This window comes from Cricetulus griseus, chromosome 7 (assembly GCF_003668045.3).
Source record: "Cricetulus griseus strain 17A/GY chromosome 7, alternate assembly CriGri-PICRH-1.0, whole genome shotgun sequence".
NCBI lineage: Eukaryota > Metazoa > Chordata > Mammalia > Rodentia > Cricetidae > Cricetulus > Cricetulus griseus.
Genome location: NC_048600.1, coordinates 47,706,886 through 47,728,345, shown reverse-complemented (window position 1 = coordinate 47,728,345; position 21,460 = coordinate 47,706,886). Strand labels below are relative to the sequence as shown.

The following is a 21,460-nucleotide window of genomic DNA, read 5'->3' as shown; positions in this document are numbered from 1 at the left end:
GACTCAATCAATCCTCTCCCTGTCTCCTGAGGCTGATCAGAAAGCTGAGGGGAAAGGGACTCCCAGTCTTGGAGACTGCGAATGCTCCCACTCCCATGGGTCCATGGGAATCCTCTCCTCACCATGCTGAAGAAAAGAGCCTCCCAAGACTTCACAGGATAGGGAAGCCCCAAGAAGGCCCCTACCATGGAGGCTGTGGGGAGAAGCTCAGCTCTTTAGAGGATGGGGGTGGGAATAGATATCTCTCCCCACCCATGGCCAAGTACTTTTCTGGTGCCATGCCAACTGGCAATAGCTGGTCCCAGCCATTTAACCAAGATGGAATTTCTGTCTCATATTGCCTAAGTGACTGGACCAAAGAACCAGGAAGTAGATAGAGGTCATGGTCCTTGATTAGATGGTCTTAGTTAAAAAAAAAAAAAAAAAAAAAAAAGACCTATGTAAGTGTTGTGGGCGGGGCCAAGGAAGCAGCAGCTCTGCAGGACAGGCAGGCTGGTGACAGGGCACTCTGAACAGGGAATAGCTTCCTGAGTTGGACACTAAGGAAAAAGTATTCAAGTAAAGCCTAGCTTTGTGTGCTCTAGTCCCTTCCACCCTCTGGAATCTAGTAATCACACATACACAAACTTTAGTTAGAATGGCATGTCATACACTAAGGTCATGGAGGCAACACAGACATGTGTCACTCAGTAATGGGGACACGTTCTGACAAATGCCTCATCAGGAGATTTCATCTTTGCAGGAGGTACAGCATGCACCTACACAATCCTCGCACACATACACAGTGGCATGGCTTCCTTCCCCTGGGCTCCACAGTGCATCTCTGTCTATATCACACACACATGGCGCTAGGATAGCCTATTGTATCCAGGGCCATGTTGAACAAAACAGCATGAAATTAAGGACTCCATCAATAAGGACTTGCTGCACAAGAAAGAGCGTTGAGTTCATATCCCAACACCCACATGAAAAAGTCAGGTGTAGGAGGTCAAAGCCTGTAGTCCCAAAGCTGGGGAGGCATGAAGATCCCTGGGGCTTGCTGGCCTATCTCGATAACAGGGAGCTCCAGGTCCAGTAAAGACCCTGTCTAAAAAAAGACCCGGTGGAGGGTGATTCAGGAAGAAACCCAGTGTCGATCTTTAACCTCCACACACATGCAGACATGTGTGTGGGCACCTGCACATATGTGAGCGCGCGTGCACACACACACACACACACACACACACCTTTAAACACAACATGAAATAATACTTAGTGAAGAGACAGGGCAAACTAGAGACAGATGAGGTGATGCCAGCCTAGCAGGACACTTTAGAGGAAACTTTTAAAAGTCTGAGTGTGCTCTGAAGTAACAGAGTTCATCGCATAGCAGGCACACCACAGTGACAGTCACTTGTTATCCTCATCAAGTATCTGTGCTGTAAGCCACCCTACATGCCACATCTCTATATGCATGAGGCACAGGTTTGCTTATGTCAGCATCACCACAAGTTCGTAAGGAATGTGTCGCATGCAAGGTATGGCCCTGGGCTTCAGTTCCTTCAGTCTCAGGGGACCATCTTTGTCTATGCAACCCATCACTGACCCTGACAAACCATCCAGATATACTAGCTCTTGGTCTCCCTTTCCCTTATCTTGCCATGGAGCCATCTCCCAGCCTTGGGATCTAGGGGAACTCTTCAAATGGGTTTACATGCCTTGCAGAACAAACAGCCAACAAAAACCGAGTGCCCAGAGAGCTCCCTTAGTTGGAACTGCCTGAGAACAGTGGAGTTTTTCACCCAGCAAGCAGAAATGACAAGGGAGACTCTTAGTCTCTGGAAAGCAAAGTTCTGCATTTGAGTTTAAATAAAAATGAACCATATAAAGCCATAACAGGACACTTGGGGGCAAAAGGCCAACTAGAGACAGATGAAATACCGCCAGCCTAGCAGGATGCTTTATAGGAAACTTAAAAAAGTTCAAGTATGCTTTAAAGTAACGATAGAGACAATCACAAGGTGACTGAAAGTCTTTAACAGAGAAAAAAAATACTGAGAACCCAGGGCATGCACTGGAAACCAGCTGGACATTAGAGACAGTAAGTCAGGTGGGGGGCTGACCTAAGCCAGCAGCCTGACAACGCTCAGGACACCTCTGCAGGAGCAGACAGCAGAGAGACCAGAGAAGCTGGGGACCACTTCCTAATGTCACTAGGAGCATGCAGCAGAAGAGAGGACATGAGGACAGAGAAAAGGATGGGCTACCCTATAGCCCTCAAACACAAGCAAATTTGCTGCCAAGGGGCAGCAAATCCACTCAGCTGGAATGTCAGATGACCTCTGCCTGACTCTCCCACCAGGGAACTTTGCTTTAGTGGGGGTTCATCAGCTCTGACAGGAAGTGCAGCTCAGCAAGATCTCCATGGGTCTGACTGGCCTCCAAACTGCCACAGCTCCAAGACTCTGGGGCACTCTGAAGTGCTGAGTGGGGCCTGAGAGTCTTAAGTGTCTTTCTTTTTCTTTTCTCAAGACAGGATTTCCATGTAGCCCTGGCTGTCCTGGAACTCACTCTGTAGACTAGGCTGGCCTCAAACTCAGTCAGGGATCTGCCTGTCTCTGCTGGGATCAAAGGTATGCGCCACCACACCCAGCTGAGAGTCTTAGTTTCTGACAAGCTTCCCAACAATGCTAATGCACACACACTTCTGCACACACACTTCTAGCAGACCAATTTCCAGTCAAAGTGAGCAAGCCCCGACTTGGGAGCTGGTAAAACCCTTTCTGGGGTCCAGCATCCTGACACGGCCATCCTAGGTTGAGTGAGCCCTTTATCTACAGAAGCCTCAAAGACAGTGAGTTATGGCTTAGGTGGGAGCTAACAGCAGTTGAACTATGGGAATCTCCCAATAAAAGTAGGGGATACCAGATGGCAGTTGCCAAGCCTACAGTCCAAGCTACTCCGGAGATTGAGGTAAGGTGATCTCAAGTTGGAAGACCAGCCTGAACAACATAACAAGACTCCATCATGGGGGGTTGGGGGAGGCACTTTTTCCTGGAGGAAATGAGAAAGGGTGGAGTCGAGATGTACTGTACGAGTTAGGTGCTTAAACAACAACCCAGGCACTCAGAACTTGCTCAGAGAACCAAACCCCAAGAGCTGTCCCTCTGCACACGTGTCTAAATGGAATCATGTCTGCCCCACCCACTCCTCCGCACAGCCTCTGCCCTGTCTTCCTCCAGGGGAGAGGTAACTCCAGACCGGGAGCCTCTGGTGACTCAGGAGTCCAGAAGCTAAATCTGTGCCCTGCAGCTACAGTCACAAGACCCTGTCCTCGCCTTCCGTTGAGCCCTCCAGCCCCAGCCTGTCCTCCCTCCAGGGTCCCTCTGCCCTCCCTGAGTCCCTCCCTGTCTTAGACTCCTCTTCAGGAGTGTCCCAACCTTCCCAGGTACAGCCCTGAGCCTTGACATTCCCGAAACATCGGTGTAGCCCCTCTTTAAAAGATGTGCCACTATCACCGTGTTCCCGAGGGTGCCTCGGGTAGCCCCCCTGGGATGTTGAGGTTCTACAAACATCCCTTTGTGTCCAGTGTGGGCACACAGGAAGTGCTCAGAAGCAGCTGCGCCGGTGTCAGGGGGCTCGGAGGGTCAGGCGCGCGCAACCATCGGGACGCTCACCTTGTAGACTTTGCCGAAGGCGCCATCGCCCAGCTCGCCCACAATCTCCCACACCTCGTTGGGGTCCAGGTCCCGGCGGACGTGCTCATATTCACGGGACTTTCTCTTCTCGAAGTTGGATAAGCGCAAGATGCGGCGGAAATTGGCGAAAGCCATGCTGGGTCCGGAGCGCGGCGGGAGGACTTGCGGCTTCGCAGAGCCGCCCTCCCCGCAGCGCAACGCCGGTCGAGTGCGTCCGCCGCTGCCGGGAGCTGCCGGAACCGTGGCCCGCCCCGCTCCGCCCCGCCCCCTCCTGGACCCGCCCGCAGGACGCCAGGCACCGGCGCGCGCGCGCCGGTCCCTGACGGCTCCACCTGCTCCGCGGCGCCCCGAGACCCCTCAATTGGCTGCGGGAGCTCCCGGCTCCGCCCGCGCCGCGGGGAACTCTGGAGACTGTAGTCCACCGGATGGCCTGCCCGCGGGCCCGCTGCGCCTCCCGGAATCCCAAACCTTCGGGGTTCGGCTGGCGCCCTGCGATCGTCGTCGGTGCGTAGAATGTGCCTACAGCGGCCTGGCTCGCTCTTTTCCCGCGCGGGACGCCTGCGCCCCTCGCCCGGTGATTCACGCAGGTCCTCGGAGTTCCTGGCCCCAGGGTTCACGCGAGTCCCAGGCTGCCTTCACGCCGCTTCCTACCCGGGTCCCAAGCTCGGTGCTGCCTCCAAGCGCACAGAAGGCAGAGCCCTGCGGCGGCGCGCCCCCCAATCCGGGCCTTTCCGGGCCCCCGCCAGCCACAGAGGACCAGAACTCAGAACAAGAAACAGAGTCCCTTTAGGACCTATTAGGCTTCGGGGTAGGGTAGCAGATATATTCCTTAATAAGTAAAACTTTATAGTTCTGTCAATAATAATGATAATAATAAAAAGCCCCTCTAGAGATAAAATCGGAAACCGTACTTCTCCATCCTGGCTGCGGGACCCCCTGGTCTCTCTACCTTAGCTGTGGCACCTTTCCTTGGTATCAGGACACGGGTTCTAGCGCACTGTGCTGCGGGCTAAGCAGCTGCAGGGCCTGTGATGGTGATCCTCCAGCTGAACAAATGAGTCTCACACTAGGACACCCTGCCCTCGAGAAAGCATTTAGACTGCTGCTCCCCTTCCCTGGGACTCTGTTCGAAAATATCTCTGGAGCCGCGCGCAAGCGCCAAGTGCGGTTTCCCACTAGGAAAGCCGGCTGGAGAGTGAATGCGATGCCCCGGGGATCGTGCAAAGGGCGCCCCGAATAAAGGCTGCCCCAGTTTCGATTGTTCCAGCCACTGAATGAATGTGGAGAAATTTTATCATTGAAAGAAAGAAATGTCACGCAAAACTGCTCTCGTTGAGTCAGCCTGTGAAAGAGCCAAAGGATAGGTCTGTCACTGGGTTCCGAGGAACCCGCTGAAGTCTGTGCAGCTATACCGGGTAGGTAGAGGGTCAGAATGCGCTGACCAGTCCAGGGAGCTCCAGAAGAAAACAAAGTGAGAATAAAAATAGAAAGATCCCCTCAAAAATGTCATGCTACGTGAAGGAAACCAGACTCAAAGACTGCATGAGGTATGACTGCTTTTGTGTGACCGGTCCAGAAAAGGCAAAGCTGTGGATAGCAGCTGGTTAGGGGTTGGCTTCCAGACAAGGGGACTGGCTGGAAAGAGCGATGCGGAATCTCACTGGAGTGTTGAAAATGCCAGGAAACGACTACAGTGACAGTTCCACAACTCGGGAAACCTTTCCCACATCACTAGTGTGACTTTTGTTTTTGTAAGGTTTGGGAGGAGTATGTAAATTACGTATAAAAATGCAGCAATAAAAGGAGGTTCAACAGAGCCAAAGCTACTTTGAAATTTACCTTAAATCATCTGTCTCTGGTTACAGGGCCTCACAGCGACCTGGTGACGAATGAAGAAGGTCGGAGTGTTGAGGCCTTCCCCCACCCTACTTTCTGGAACCACTTAAAATAGAAATTATCGATTCCTGTTAAGCTCGATAAATAGTGCGTTTGATGTATAGATCTCAATTACTGAGTCTGAGTTTGCATAGTTTTGTTGTTTTAGTTTGTTTGTTTCGAGACATGGTTTTCCTGTGTAACAACCCTGGCTTTCCTGGAATTCACTTTGTAGACCAGGCTGGCCTCCTCAGAGATCTGCTTGCCTCTGCCTCACAAGTACTTGGGTTAAAGGTGTGTGCCCAGTGAGTTTGCATAGTTTTATTAGAAGCTTTCTTTGAATTGAGGGTCTGTGTCCTTTGCCATTTTTGTTGGGTTTGTTTATTTTGTTTTTCCAGACAGGGTTTCTCTGTTTAGCCCTTGGCTGTCCTGGAACTCTTTGTAGCCCAGGCTGGCCTCGAACTCACTGAGATACACCTACCTCTCCCAAGTGCTGGGATTATAGGTGTACACCACCAAGCCCCACTCTTTGCACATTAAAAAAAAAATCAGATTTCCTGTCTTTTTTGATTCTAGGAATTATACTGTTTATTTGTGTGTGCATTCATGGTGTTATGAATGTGTGTGTGTGTGTGTGTGTGTGTGTGTGAGAGAGAGAGAGAGAGAGAGAGAGAGAGAGAGAGAGAGAGAGAGAGATGTGTGCATTTGTGTATGTGTGTGAGAGTTACAAGGGCATGCATACATATGTGGAGGTCAGAGGATACTTTTAAGAGTTAGTTCTTGTTCATGGACAGCCTGGTCTACAGAGTGAGTTCCAGGACAGGCTCCAAAGCTCTCAGAGAAACCCTGTCTCAAAAAAAAAAAAAAACAAAAACCAAACAAACAAACAAAAAGTTCTCTCCTCTTACTCTGTAGGTCCTGAGGATTAACTCAGGTCCTCAGGCCCCCCAGGCACTACTGCACCATCTCACTGGACCTGAATTTTAAAAAATACTATCCTGTTGGGTTTCAATATTGAAAATGTTTCCTCTCAACCCTTCATCCATGTGTTAATTTTGCTCATGGTGTCTTCTATGAACAACTATGAACTATTGATATATTCAAATCTGCTTTTATCTTCATGTGAGTATGGGTATTCCCCTGTTACTGAGGATTGAACTGGACCTTGAACACAGGGACCATATGACAGAACTACACACCCAGGTGGAGAGATGGCTCAGTGGTTAAGAGCAATGACTACCCTTCCGGAGGAAGAGTACATACCTAGCACCTATGCATCTGTTACACCCGCTCCATGTGGTCTCACATGCTCCCTCTTCTGGCCTTTTCAGGAACTGCATGCATGTGGTGCACAGACATATATGTAGGAAAACACCCATAAACATTAAAAAAAAAAAAAAAAATCAATGTAGGCCATTCGTGGTGCATGCCCTTAATCCCAGCAATACAGAAGCAGAAGCAGGTGGATCTCTGAGTTCAAGGCCAACCTGGTCTACAGAGCAAGTTCCAGACCACCCAGGGCTACACAGAGAAACGCCGTCTTAAAAGAACAACAATCAAGTTCATTGACGTTTCATCTACATTAAATAGAAATGCACCCCTTAAGGCTCACTGTTCAGTGAGTTTTGCCAAGATGAGGCTGCCACCACAGTCAGGGTAGAGAACATCTCCATTGCCTCTTCAGGCAATTCTCATTCCACTCCTTGCAAACTTTACCCCCTCCCCCAAGTGCTGGAGATTAAACCCAGGCCCTTGTGCATGCCAGGTAAGTGCTCTGTCAGGAGCCATACACCAGCCTGTGTTTAGCGTCTTTCAACCCAGCATGTTTCAGAGATTAATTGTGTCGAATGTATTCATGATTAATTCATCTTTATTGTCAGGTAGAATTCTACTGTGTGGATATACCATCACTATTAAAACATTCAACTGCTGAGGGGCAGTTGGTGTTGGGTTCTATCCATCTGGTTATTATGAATAAAGCTGATGCAAACACATGGTGTCAGAGTCATTGCATGGAAATGATGGAGCTCAGGACATAGGACCTCAAAATATGTCCCTCTGTTGACCTTCATCCAATGAGTCCCTTCCCTGTCCTTGAAGGAAAGGATAAAGGTTTTAGCAGCATATTTAAAAGGATAAAGGCTGAGAATAGGATATTTACAACCATTAGATAGTCCTTTCTGGCCTCTAGCCACACATCCTACAAGTGAGTTTCCATTCTTCACCAAGCCTAAAGATCACACAGATACGCTGTTTCTTTGGATCTACATTTCCTTATGAACACTCCCATCCACATACAATTTAACAAGCAGTCATGATGGTGCTCTCCTGTAATCCCAGCCTCCAGGAAGCAATGCCTGAGCCACACAGTGAGCTCCAGGCAGACTGAGGGGCAGCAAGACCCTGTCTCAAAAAACAAAAAATATCCAGGAGGTAGTGGAGCAGGCCTTTAATCCCAGCAATTGGGAGGCAGAGGCAGGCAGATCTCTGAGTTCAAGGCCAACCTACAGAGTTCCAGGACAGCCAGGGCTATACTTTGTCTCAAAAGACAAACAGCCTGGTGGTGGTGGCACATACCTTTAATCCCAGCACTCAGGAGGCAGAGACAGCGGATCTCTGTGAGTTCGAGGCCTTCCTGGTCTACAGAATGAGTTCCAGGACAGGCTCCAAAGTTACAGAGAAACCCTGTCTCAAAAAACCAAACAAACAAAAAAATACAGTAAACAAATAAATAAATGTGCTATTCTCCTATTACTCTGCCTTTAATTTTACTAAATGTGTAGGAGGTTTTGCTACATCAGCCAATTCTCTGCAGACACCCCTGGGGTGTCCTACAAAGTCAGTTTAATTCTGACACTGGGAGTTAGCATAGACCCCACAGCTTAAGGGAGCCATCCCACAAGATTGCTTCACCCTTGGCACACTCTAGTCATAAGTTCAGGGTGTCTTCTGGGATTTTTACCAATCAGTTATAACATCAGAGGTTCCCATGATTTATAAGGTCAGAGAGAACTAAGTGCATGCACACATATGTCCATCACATGTACACATATATCAATGCACATATTATGCACACAGACAGAAAACCAAATGTGAATGGAGTGTTGTGATCTGGAGGGGAAGACCAGTGCCATGCACACCTACACATTCACACAATAACCAATCCAATTTTAAAAACACAAATTGTAAGAAAAAGAAACATACATGTTTTAAAACTGAAATGACTCATGAAACATGGTAAATGATGCATAGATCATGGTAAATGATGCATAGATCTGACTGAAGTAGCTCTTCAGACTTCTAAGAGACAATTAGGGAAACTGAATGCTGACTTGGTATTTGAGGGTGTTAGATGACTCTCTATGGGTGTGATAACATTGAAGACTCATGCTCTTTAGAATATATACCCAAATATTTGCACATTAGCGGTTTTGTCTGAGACTTGCTTCCAAATAACGCAGGAACTATGATGGGGCTGAATGGATGTGGATGAGCTGGAACTGGTCTGAACTGTTGACCTGAATGACGGGAGCATGAAGCTTGAGCCTATTAATCTGTTTCCCTTTGGATAGGCCTGAAACAGTCCATCATGGAAGAGAGAAGAAAAACAGTGGTTACTGTGTTAGTCAGACATCCTGTATGGCTTCTGGCTCTCTACACCAGCACTCAAGAGGCAGAGGCACAGTCGATCTCTGTGAGACTGAGAAACCCTGTCTCGAAAAACAAAAAACCAAAGTATTCCTTTTTAGTAGGGCAGTGGTGGTACTCACCTCTAATCCCAGCATTTGGGTGGCAGAGGCAGGCAGATCTCTGAGTTCAAGGTCTATGTAGTGAACACCAGGAGGGCTAGGATGTTGATAGTGAGACAATCCCTCTCTTCATAGGAATGTGCGTATGTTATATATGTATAATAAGTATACTACTATATATATTATGTAACCTAAACATTTATGTGGACATAAATGCCTTCCCTTTGACTTTATATTAGTATACCTGTTCGAGGCTCTCTCAGTTCTTTTTCTTTTTTCTTTTTTTTTTTTCATTTTTTTTTTTTGAGACAGGATTTCTCTGGAACTCATTCCAGGTTGTCATGGAACTCACTCTGTAGACCAGGTTGGCCTCAAACTCACAGAGATCCTCTTGCCTCTGCCTCCCCAGTACTGGATGAAAGGTATGCACCACCTCCACCGCCCGGCTCCTCTCTTAGTACTCTTGTGTGTGTTTCCATTTCCCTTCCTAATAGGCACATATTGTCTAGGTGGCCCAGAGAGCTGCTTTGGCACTGGGCTCAAGTGGCCCCTCCTGGTCTAGAAGTCAGATAGAAAACACCCACATCAAAGCCAGAGAACTGTGAGAAGCCATTCATTCATTCTTATTGTCCTCTCTAGGTCTGTCGGGTCATCTCAGGGACCTGTCCAACATTCTAGTTCTGGGGCGGAATTGTCATTCCGTTGTCAGGTTGCCAGGACCTACAGCCAAAAGCTGTTGAGATGATACTGAAGCAAGGGTCTTTTCTGTGGTACCTTTACCTGGACAAAATTTACTGCTTGTTGTCTTTGAGAAATGTGAAGGCCTTGATAGAGTATTTTCACCTTCTGGACGCACACCGAAAGAACACCTTGAATGGTCAGTTCTTTTCCCGCACAGAGCCCCAGTCTATCTCCTTAACATTTATTTCATCTTGTCACAGAAGCCCTGAGACTGCTGGCAGTTCAGAGCAGAGGATGAAATCACAGGCTCTGGGGTCAGGCTGGGCTCTACCCACAATTCCTTGGTGATTTGATGAGCATGTCATTTCCTCCTTGAGGCTCAATTTCTTCTTCTACCCTCTCACATCTCTCCCACTGTGTCATCTCCCCCAACCCAGGGTCCTTTCCCACATTCATGTCATTTTGTTTTGCTTTGGGACTCACTGATTTTAACCAGGGTTGTCTGTGTCTAATGGTGTTTGTGAGTTACCAAAAATGTCTATCAGCTGTGTCACTGAGACCACATGCTAACAGAAAGCCAGGTGAAAGGTGAAACAACCTGGATTCTTTGGTTGGTTGGTTGGTTGGTTGGTTGGTTGGTTGGTTGGTTGGTTGGGTTTTTGTTTGTTTGTTTTTATCGAGACAGGGTTTCTCTGTAGCTTTGGAGGCTGTCCTGGAACTAGCTCTGTAGATCACGCTGGTCTGGAACTCACAGAGATCTGCCTGCCTCTGCCTCCCGAGTGCTGGGATTATAGATGTGTGTCACTACCGCATGGCTCAGCCTGAATTCTTTTTAAGCCTCAGTATAATTAAGATTTTGGACCAATCTAACCATCACTTTCACCTCACAGAGGAAAATGTCACTGTGAAGAAAGAACACTCATAAAGATTTTTTTTTTTGAGAGAGGTCTTACTGTGTCATTGCCTAGCTTGGCTCTCACAGAGATCCTTCTACCTCTGCCTCCTAAATGCTGAGGTTAGATGTGTGCACTTGGATTGTTGTCTTAAAAGACAAATGAACAGTAACGAGGGAGGGGCTGTAGCTCAGTAGTAGACATATTTAGCATGATCTCAGGGGCCAGCACCAAACAATGAAACAAACACAGTGAACTGGAGATATCTCCTTCTCACATTGTCATGCCATGCTTTCCTCTGTACATATAGATTGGCATGAAATGCAATACCAATCCTCCCTGGTCCAGATAAGACAGCTGCAGGGCACCAAGCTGTGTCTCAGAAAGCTAAGCCACACTGTCTCCCCGGGACATTTGTGGAACAGAGTCTCATCTCCCTAGTAACTAAATAATTCTCCAATGACACAATACCCAGGAGGTCCAAGCCTGCTATCTGATCATCAAGGGTAGGGACAGTGGCCTAAAAGAGGGACAGCACAGCTTCATGGTTTGATTCCTGAGAGAACAACTTCAGGCCTTGGGGACTTGGGTGACTGACCAGAGTCAACTTGCTACAAACCAGCATTGATTTTATAGCTACAAGTTCCCACAGGATGCACCTCCAGGATCACCCTGCCATCCCTGTGTGGATACAATATGTTGCTCTGAGTGTTCACACCTGATGGAGCACACAGAAGGATCTGCCAAGTGGCCACCAGACCAAAGCTGACATTGTGACCATAGGCTCATTGTGCTCCTGGCTGCTTCCAGTTGGGATTCCAAATGACACTGACCAAGTGTTTTACATACTCAGTGGAGCCCAGAGATAGGGTTTTGTTTTGTTTTGTTTTTCTTTTAACCATTTTCAAGCTAGGTGGTAGTGGTGCAAGCCTTTAATCTCTGTACTTGGGAGGCAGAGACACGGGGATCTCTGTGAGTTCAAGGCCAGGCTGGTCTACCAATCAAGTTCCAGGACAGCCAAGACTACACAGAGAAACCCTGTCTTGAAAAACCAAAAACCAAAAAACAACTTTTTTTTTTTCAAAAAACGTTATATGTATGTTTGACTGCATGTATATCTGTATACTAACCACTTTTGTGCCCTGTACCTGTGAAGGCCAGAAAAAGGACATCAGATCCCCTGGAACTGGAGTTAGAAACAATTGTGAGCCACTATATGGGTGTTGGGACTTGAACTTGGAGCCTCTGAAAGATCAGCCAGTGCTCTTAGCTGCTAAGTCATCTCTCAAGCCTGTTTGTGTTTTTAGACAGAGTCTGACTTTGTAGACCAAGTGGGCTTGCACTGGTAGCAATCCTACCTCAGCCTCCTGAGTGCTGAGATTATTGGCATGGGCTGCCACACCCAGGTCTGGAGATAGTTTTGGGAATCCAAAGGCAAAGGGGAAACTGGGCAGGATGTCGATAATCTGAGTCCAGTGTGGTCTTCTACATACAGTTCCAGACCAGCCCTTAGTGAGATCCCATATGAACAGCAAAACAAAATAAAGCCAATCAAACAAACCAACAAAAATAACAGAGGGGAAACTACACTTATAAAATCACACTTGAAAATCCCATAGCTAGATTCTTTTTGGTGTTTTTAAAAGATAATTATTTTATGTATATAAGTGATGTGTTTTCATGCACACTGGAAGACAGAATCAGATCCTATTACAGATGGTTGTGAGCCAACATGTGGGTGCTGGAAATTGAGACCTCTGAAAAAGGAGCCAGTGCTCATAATCACTGAGACATTTCTCCACCCCCATTTTTTTGTTTTTGTTTGTTTTGTTTTTGAGACAGGGTTTCTCTGTGTACCCTGGCTAGCCTGGAACTCAATTGGTAGACCAAGCTGACCTTGAACTCACTGAAATCTGCCTCCCAAGTGTGGGGATTAAAGGTGTGCACCACTACTATCCTGCTCAATTTTTATTTAAAATTTCAATTTTGCTTCTGGAACAACCAACCAATATGTGTTTTTCCAGAACACAAATAACAGATATGTGTAATGATAACTCTTTCCACCAAGCCACCTGAGCACCCCCATCACATGGGCGCCGGAAATAACACACAGAGTTTTATATTAATTACAGTGCTGCTGACCAATAACTAGAATTTCTTATCTGCTATCTCTGTCTTAAGTATCAACCATAATTATTAATCTATATATTTATAAAGACTTATCTAATCAAGGACTCGGGTGACATGCATCCTCTCTTGTCGGGTTCACATGGTAGCTCCACAGAGAAGAGAGGAGGAGGAAGAGAACAATTTCCTGCTTGTCCCTGCTTATATTCGGAGTCTGCCTGCTATGTCACTTCCTTCCTGGATCACAAGACTTCTCTTTAATACATTTCCCAGAATCCTCCTCGATTCCTAGTCCCACCTAACTTGCTTCTCTATGGCCAACAGTACTTTATTTATCAACCAATAAGACAAACGTATACATAGAAAGACCTCCCCCATCAGATATGCAACCACAGACACATTATAAAAGAGGAAACAGGCCGGGCGTTGGTGGTGCATGCCTTTAATCCCAGAACTTGGGAGGCAGAGGCAGGTGGATCTCTGTGAGTTCGAGACCAGCCTGGTCTACAAAGAGCTAGTTCCAGGACAGCCTCCAAAGCCACAGAGAAACCCTGACTCGAAAAACCAAAAAAAAAAAAAAAAAAAAAAAAAGAGGAAACAGAAATAAATGTGGATACAGGTATATGCTCCTGTGTCTGCCATTCATGGTACCAATAGACTATTTTTTCAACTGGAAAGAGAAAAGGGCTTATTTGATTTACACTTCCAGGCCACAATCCATCACTGTGCTGCTCCTGTCTTATTCTGGCTGTAATGGTTGGTAAGTGGAATGACAAGGACCTTCCTGTTCTTTAAATTACAGTGCTTTCCCTGGATGTTTCTGGTTGAATATGTGCAAACTAATGCACAAACGATGTGGCTTCATAGTAGCAAGTGCACAGTTGCCACCAGGCTGACCCACATGTGAGCCCCAACTCTGCCACTCAAAAGTGAGACCCACCAGGAGTGCACTTGGGAGGCAGAGGCAGAGGCAGATGGATTTCAGTGAGTTCAAGGCTAGCCTGCTCTACAACGCAAGTTCCAGGACCCACAGACCACCAGCAGCCATATCACATTGGAGCTGGGGAACAATGTGGAGTCTCTCCCATGCCATATTCCCTGAAGCAGGAACTGCACTTGACAAGATCCCTAAGCAGCTGATCTGCTGGCAATGGGGTGTGCCACCACTTCCCTGTTGGGTTCTCAGAGTTTGCAGAGACTTGGCATTCAAAGGTGCTTAGCATAGGGAAGGCTCCCTCCCTCCACAGCCAGAAACCTTTGCTCTGAGTAAGCATGGAAAACTCTAGGAACTCTCTCATAGGGAGGAATGATTTTTAAACTTCCCATTCTGATGTAAGGACTCATGGGAAAGTCTGAGGAAAACATCAGGATCTTTGAAAAGAATATTTTATGTGAGTATCTGTATGTGCAAGATGTTTGTGTGCATGGGAAGGTCAAAAGGCAACTCTGGGGAGTTCAGTCTCTCCTTATACTTTTACATAGCTTCTGGGGGATAAAACACAGGTCTCCAGGCTTGCACGACAAGTGTTTTTACTGGCAGAGCCATCTCTCCCACCCAAATGTTAACATCTTTGACAAAGTAAGAGGAAGCTCTCTTTCCTTGAAAAGAGCACCCCACTCATCAGCAGCTTGTCTGTCTGTCATTGGTGATATGTGGAAAATCATCTTTAACTGGGGTCAGGAGGCAAGCACCGCCCACCACCATGTTATCTGGGCAAGTATGTCAACTGGTCACTCAGCTTCAATAACTTTGCACACTGCTTCTCCACAGCAAAGGCAACTAAAGGCTTGAGGAATTGTGGAAGGTTCAGTGAGAAGCCAGAAATCAAATCTTGTCATTCTTCTTCTTAGCACAGTAAGCTTCCAACGCTTCTACATTTTCATGTGGCTGCTGTTCTAAAACAATCCATTTGGTTCCCCTCTCCCCTAGATGTGCTGTTTATCCATTTCCTCCACCATGTGACTAACTTGAAAACCACACAGATCCAGAAGGTATTTGACATGATGGACTGGACAGCTGTTGGAGAGATTGGTTTTGACCAGTTCTATGTGTTGGTTTGCATAGTGCTGTCACATCAGGTGAGTACCAAAGTTGGTGGGGCTGGAGGGGGGCAGGGGACAGGGCTGTCCCCAGTCTTGATAAAGCTGACGCTGAAGTGAGAGCACTTCACTTGGAATGCTTTTCCATCACTACAAATGGGTGGATGGAAAATAGAATGGGAAATTCATTGTTGGTTCCTGAATCAACCTGGACATTCTAGCACCTTCCCAGCTTCTCTCTGCAGCTGCCACTCATCTCCAGTTGTCCCACACTGCCTCTCCGTGTCAGAAAAATGTGGCCCCTGCCCAACTGCCCAACTTTCTTGAACTGCTTGTCCTCCTGGCTGATGAGTTTTTGTTTGTTTGTTTGTTTGTTTGTTTTTTGAGACAGGATTTCTCTTTGTCACAGTTCTGACTGTCCTGGAACTCACTCTGTAGACCAGGCTGGCATTAAACTCACAGAATCTGCCTGCCTCTGCCTCCCGAGTACTGGGATTAAAGGTGTGTATAACCACTGTCCAGTTGGGCTGATGAGTTTCAAAGAGCCACTATCCATCCCAAGTACCTCTCTCTCCTGCCCTGGCTGATCCTTGGGTTCAGAGGATTTTCTGCTGAGGCCAACACAAAGGGAAGGGGGATGCTGCTCCTTGGATCCCACCCTCATCGTGAGACACTAGTTGTGCATTTGCTAGCTTCTGTTCCTTGAGGAAAGGGATCTGTGCGAGTACCAAGGTCAGAGCTTCCCGAGATGATCAGTGCATGGTGGTAGCTAGAGCCGTTCTTTAAGCAGAATTGACCACCACAGAAGGGCCCCTTGAACTCGGGGACTCATGTGGGCCTTGCCCCTTCTTCACACAGTCCTTCCCCAAGTTTGGGAGCTTGCTTTTTGCTCTGATCTCTCTAGGGAATAGCTGGTAACTATATAATTTTTAAAGAAGATTATTGTGTATACAGTGTTTCTGTCTACATGTATGCCTGCAGGCCAAAAGAGGGCACCAGGTCTCATTATGGATGGCTGTGAGCCACCATGTGGATGCTAGGATTTGAACTCAAGTCCCCTGGAAGAACAGCCAGTGCTCTTAACCTCTGAGCCATCTCTCCAGCCCCCAACTATATAAATCTTGGTGTAACACCCTTACAGGTTAGCACCAATATTCCCACACATTTCTCTCCAAATAGAATCATCTGGAAGATCAGTTCATGTACCGCCATTCCCGGCCAGTTTTTGACCTGCTTGACTTGGATGGGGAGTTGAAAATAGGTGCATCCAATTTTCAAATGTACAGATTTCTCTTCAACATTAAAAAGCAGGAACTCCGAGAGCTTTTCCATGACTTTGACATCACAGGTGACCGAGTAAGTGCAGATTTGTGAATTGTGGGGCAGAGGGCCATGCCCTGCACCAGTGGTGGGATGATGTGGAGGAGGCTGGCAATAGCCTGGGACTGGGAAAAAGACTGAGACAAATAGGTCCTGGCAAAGGAAGGATTGGCTATTCAGACACACAATTATAGAGGTTTAGAGGAGGCAGACTAAGGTGGTGATATAGCATGATGATCAGGGGAGCGTTTATAGATTTGAAAAAGCAGAAAGGAAAAAACTCTATGACAGAACCAAGTGAGAAAATCCTGAAAAAGCTCCAGGGAGGATGGCAACTTCTGCCTGTGTAAGGGAAGCAGGTGACCATAGTGGGAGGATGATATGGTGACAGGACAAGGTGAAGCTGTTCCCATGACTTCACTGGTCCTGGGTACCAGGCCCCCAGTCAGCTGGTAACTGACCTAACCCCTACGCCTCTAAGTTCCTGAGTCCAGAGTAACACACCATTACAATCTTACTAAACTTTGCTATGTTTCTTCTCCCCCTCCCCCAATAAAAGCTGCTTAATTACAAGGAATTTAAGCTGTACACAATCTTCTGCACTGACAAAGCCGTAGACAGGAAAAAAAGGAGGAAAGAAAGACAGGAAGAGAGAGAGAGAGAGAAAAGGAAAGAGAAAGAGAAGGAGAAAGAGAAAGAGAGAGAGAAGTATCATCATCTAAGGAAGATGTTTTCGACTGGGCTAACCCAGAGGAGTCGGAGTCTGAGTCTCCTTTGATACGGACGTGAGCATGACTAATTAAAATTAACATGGCCATATGAAGTAGAGCACCAAAGTACATCTTTATTTTATGTATGTATGTATGTATGTATGTATGTATGTATGTATGTATGTATGTATGTGTGTATGCATGCATGCATGCATGCATGCATGCATTGTTCATTTATTTACTTATTCATTGAGACAGGGTCTCACAGTATAGTTTTGGCTGGTCTGGAACTGGCTATGTAAACCAGGCTGGCCTCAAACTCACAGAGATCTGTCCCCGAGTGCCAGGATTAAAGGTTTGTGCCATTCATACCCAGTGTCTTTTTAATTTTTTTTGAGACAGGGTCTCATGTAGCCCAGACTGGCCTCAAACTTACTATATAGTTGAAGATGACCTCGAGTTCCTGATTCTCCTACCTCCATCTCCCAAATGCTGGGATTACAAGGTGTGTACTTCTATGCCCAGCTATCAAAACAGGTTTCTATATCTGAGCTACACTTCTTCCATGTGGTCCAGTTTTGCTTCTGCTTGTTAGCAGGCCATGTTCACAGATACCTGATGACTTACGGAGCCCAGCAGTTGAAGGAAGTGATCCATTTCCACTCTTTGCCAGTGGTCCAATGCTCTTGGAATTCTTTCTAGACTAAGCCCCCCTGGATGCCAGACTCCAGTGGGCCAATGGTGACAAGGCAGGTTGACTTTAAAGGACATGGAAGCTGTCTTTTCTCCTTTGAGACTATGTTTCATTGAGACTCACTGTTGCCCAGGCTGACCTCCAACTTTGTAGTATGAAATGATCCTCCTGCCTTAGCCTTGGGTTAAGGAGTATGCCACTGTCCTAGCTTAGGCTGTGTTCCTTAGAGCCTGAATTACTCCAACATGTGAAGGGCTTAGAAAACAGAATAAAACTTACTAGGGTAAAATATTAATATGTGCCCCTCTTCCATTTTAACTTTTCATGAATCCACAAAGTGGTATACACCTTTAATCCCAGCACTTGGATCTCTGTGAATTTGAAGGCAGTCTCATGTACATAGCGAGTTCCAGGACAGCCAGGGCTATGTAGAGACCATGCAGAGCTACCTTGAATGACTTAAAAATTCTTTGGCATGAGATTTTTGTGACCTTCCCCCCACCAAGGGACTATATCATCATTGTAACAACTGTGACAGGGACCCAGACATTAGCACGGCTGACCACATGATGAAAGTACAATTTGGGCTGTAAGAATCCGAACGCAGACAGCATCAACCAGCCAAAAAAACAAAAACAAAGACCTAATCCATCAAAGCCCATAGTTCTGGTAAAGTCTCTAAATGTATTAACCCTTGTTGGCTTTTGTAATTCTGTTTCTGGCTGTTCTTGTTAACTGAAGTATGTCAACCCAGAACATGTTGTTTTTGGTTTTGTTTGTTTTTTGGTTTTGTTTTGTTTTGCTTTGCTTAAAAGCTCTCCCTGAGAAAGGCTCAGGACTACCCTGAGCTCCCGAATGCCCAGTATAGTCGCTGGCTGGCTAATAGAGGCTTTCTATTGGCTTAAATCGTGTTCTGACAGTCTTCATCACAATCTTGTGCTTGGTGCAGGTGGGGCAGTGATTTAAGACACACAACTTATGCTTTTAACACTGTCATCTAGGTGGGGCTATTTTGTTTACAAAAGAGGAAACTGAGCCCCAGAGAAATTAAGAAACTCAAACATGTCTCACAGGTAGTAGAACCAGGATGCTAGCACTCACAGCCTGGGGTCTAAGAACTTTGGCAAATTATATTTATTTTTATTTTATTAGTGTTTCACCTGTATGTATGTCTGTGTGAGGGTGTTGAATCTGGAGTTACAGTTATGAGCTGCTATGTGGGTGCTGGGAATTGAACCTGGGTCCCCTGGAAGAGCTGTCAGTTCTCTTATCTGCTGAGCCATCTCTCCAGCCCAGCAGATTGTGTGTATTTGGAGAGGTTTTGTTGAAACAGGGTCCCTCTATGTAGGCCAGGCTGGCCTCCAACCTGTGATGCTCCTGCCTCTGCACCTATGTGCTGGATGCTGAGATTATGCATGCTCCACCAAGCCAGACTTCTTTTTAAAAATTTAAGCTAACAAATTAACTGGTTCAGAAATCCCTCCTATTTAATGTTTATTACTACACCTCTCACTGTAAGTCTCTGAGGAACATGGCTGAAGAATGAAAAAACACAGATCATTTATGACATACACCCATGATTTAAGAGTTCTAACTGACCTCAAGGCAACCGGTGAGTTTGAGGGTCCCCAAAACAACTGATATGATACTCAATACCATAACCAAACCTGATTGTGCCACCAATGGACTGGTATCTGTTTAAGATGCTCCAAGACAAAGTTCTCAGCACAAAGATTTATTTGCCCCAGAGGGACAGAAGGCAAAAGAAACAAAGACAGGAGACAGAGGATGAGGGAGAAGGGGAAAGGAACAAGGGAGAGGGGTAAGGGGTATTTGTCCAAGGGGACATGGCTACCTCTGGAATAGAGAGGAGACAGACAAGGCACATAAGCAAATGGCTGGTATATTAAGGTACAAGGGGGAAATCCCGTGTTTCATTTTGATTGGGCATGTTAATTAGGACAACAAAGGGGGCTTTTGATTGCTGGACTTTATTATTTAATACTTTGATAGCTGGACCTTGGTAGTCAGCCTCAGGAAGAAGTGACCAACTAAGGGAACAGACCTTGGTCGCTAGTTTTAGGAATGTAATATAAGGGTTTTTTGCAAGGCAGAGGGAATGGGGGAAGGGCAAGGCCTGCCAGAGTCATGATCAGGCTGGTGAGAATTCCTTCTACCAATGTACAAGAGTACTGCTTACCTAAGATCCTTATCTACAAGTCAGACTGGGAATTATGAAACCAGTTATTGTGAAACATCATGAACAAATGGGAGATTTGGCTAACAAGCTTTTGAGCACGATTAATGAAACTGGCCGTAAACACTTCTCCCCATGGGGTCATACCACAGTAAGAATGAGACCAGCAAAACCAAACCAAACCCCAGATAGAACTGGTCACTTTTTAAAAATGTGCATTGGTGTTTTACTATGGGTGTCAGGTCCCTTGGAACTGGAGTTACAGACAGTTGTGAGCTGCCATGTGGGCGCTGGGAATTGAACCTGGGAACTCTGGAAAAGCAGCTAGTGCTTTTATCCACTGAGATGTCCCTCCAGCCCTTCAATCCTTTCTATAGAAACAAAGGCACCACTTTGAGGGAACTGCAAGCATCTCCCATCACTCCCTATGCCCTTCCAACGTTAGGAGTGTGCGATTACTAGTGTTTGCAACAGGGAGACAGGGAAACTATGCAGAGTATGCAGAGAGGCACTACAAAGAGAAAAAATGGCATCTAGAGAAAGGCCAACGCAAAGCACTTCACCACTGAACTCATCTTCATAGGGTCTGGTCTCTTTTGAAGCAGCCTAGGTGGCTTTTGTCAGGCAGCAACTTCAGGGAATAGGTGTGATTCTCTGGGAAGACACTACAGAGGTCTCTGTTTGCAGAGATGGTCTTAAGGGTAATAGATCTGGGAACAAATGTTCTTTACTCAAACAGGGATTGGGGAGGAAAGGTGAAGAGATTAGGTAATTAACCTGTCCTTTCCCCCATGGGGGTCCCAGGGCACTACTGTAAAGGTATAATGAACAGAACATGGAATTTATTTAGTTTTGAGACAGGGTTTCTCTGTGTAGCCCTGGCTGTCTTGGAACTCGATCAGTAGACCAGGCTGGCCTTGAACCCACAGAGATCCTCCTGCCTCTGCCTCCTAAGTGTTGGAGTTAAAGATGTGTACCACCACCACCCGACATCCCATCAGACTTTAAAATTCCTTTTCAAAGCATCTTCATCAACTGGAGGCCCCTGTGGGTCAGTGGCACATGTTTTTGCAGCACCCACGGGCTGCGGCAGGAGGACTGCAAGGGCATCCTAGACTTCATAGTGAAACTCTTGGCCGTTCTAGAATATCTGGGGTTATTTGATAAACTAGACCCTGTGCCAAAATCTAAATTCAAACAAATCAGTTAACTGATATTGTGTTGGGACTAGGCATACAAGAAACCAATCCAAGACTATTTTGCTTTAGGACGTTTTTAATTTACTTCATTTCGCATACTTATTTTGCTTATGTATATGTCTATCCACCATGTGGGTGCCTGCTGCCCTCAGAGGTCAGAAAAGGGCTTGAAACTGGAGATATGGAGAGTTGTGAGCTGCCATGCTAGTGCTGGGGATCGAACGAGGGTCCATCTCAACAGCCCCTGCTCCCTCTCCCCACCAGTGACAGATTAAAAATGAGTACATAGGGCCTGGTA

General features: G+C 46.6%; 2 protein-coding genes across 2 annotated transcripts in view; one reads left to right on the top strand and one right to left on the bottom strand.

Annotated features, from left to right (window-relative positions):
* Positions 1-3,928, bottom strand: part of Stk10 (serine/threonine kinase 10) — an 89,735-nt gene extending 85,807 nt beyond the window's left edge. The window contains exon 1 of the mRNA XM_027425195.2: positions 3,657-3,928. Within this exon, the coding sequence (XP_027280996.1) occupies positions 3,657-3,812 (156 nt within the window). The 5' untranslated portion in view covers positions 3,813-3,928. The remainder of the gene's footprint in view (positions 1-3,656) is intronic.
* A 6,114-nt stretch (positions 3,929-10,042) lies between these two features.
* Positions 10,043-17,140, top strand: Efcab9 (EF-hand calcium binding domain 9). Its single transcript, XM_027424837.2, has 4 exons — positions 10,043-10,178; positions 14,933-15,081; positions 16,222-16,398; positions 16,922-17,140. Exons 1-4 carry the CDS (start codon positions 10,043-10,045, stop codon positions 17,138-17,140), a joined length of 681 nt encoding a protein of 226 aa, XP_027280638.1.
* Positions 17,141-21,460: the final 4,320 nt, after the last annotated feature.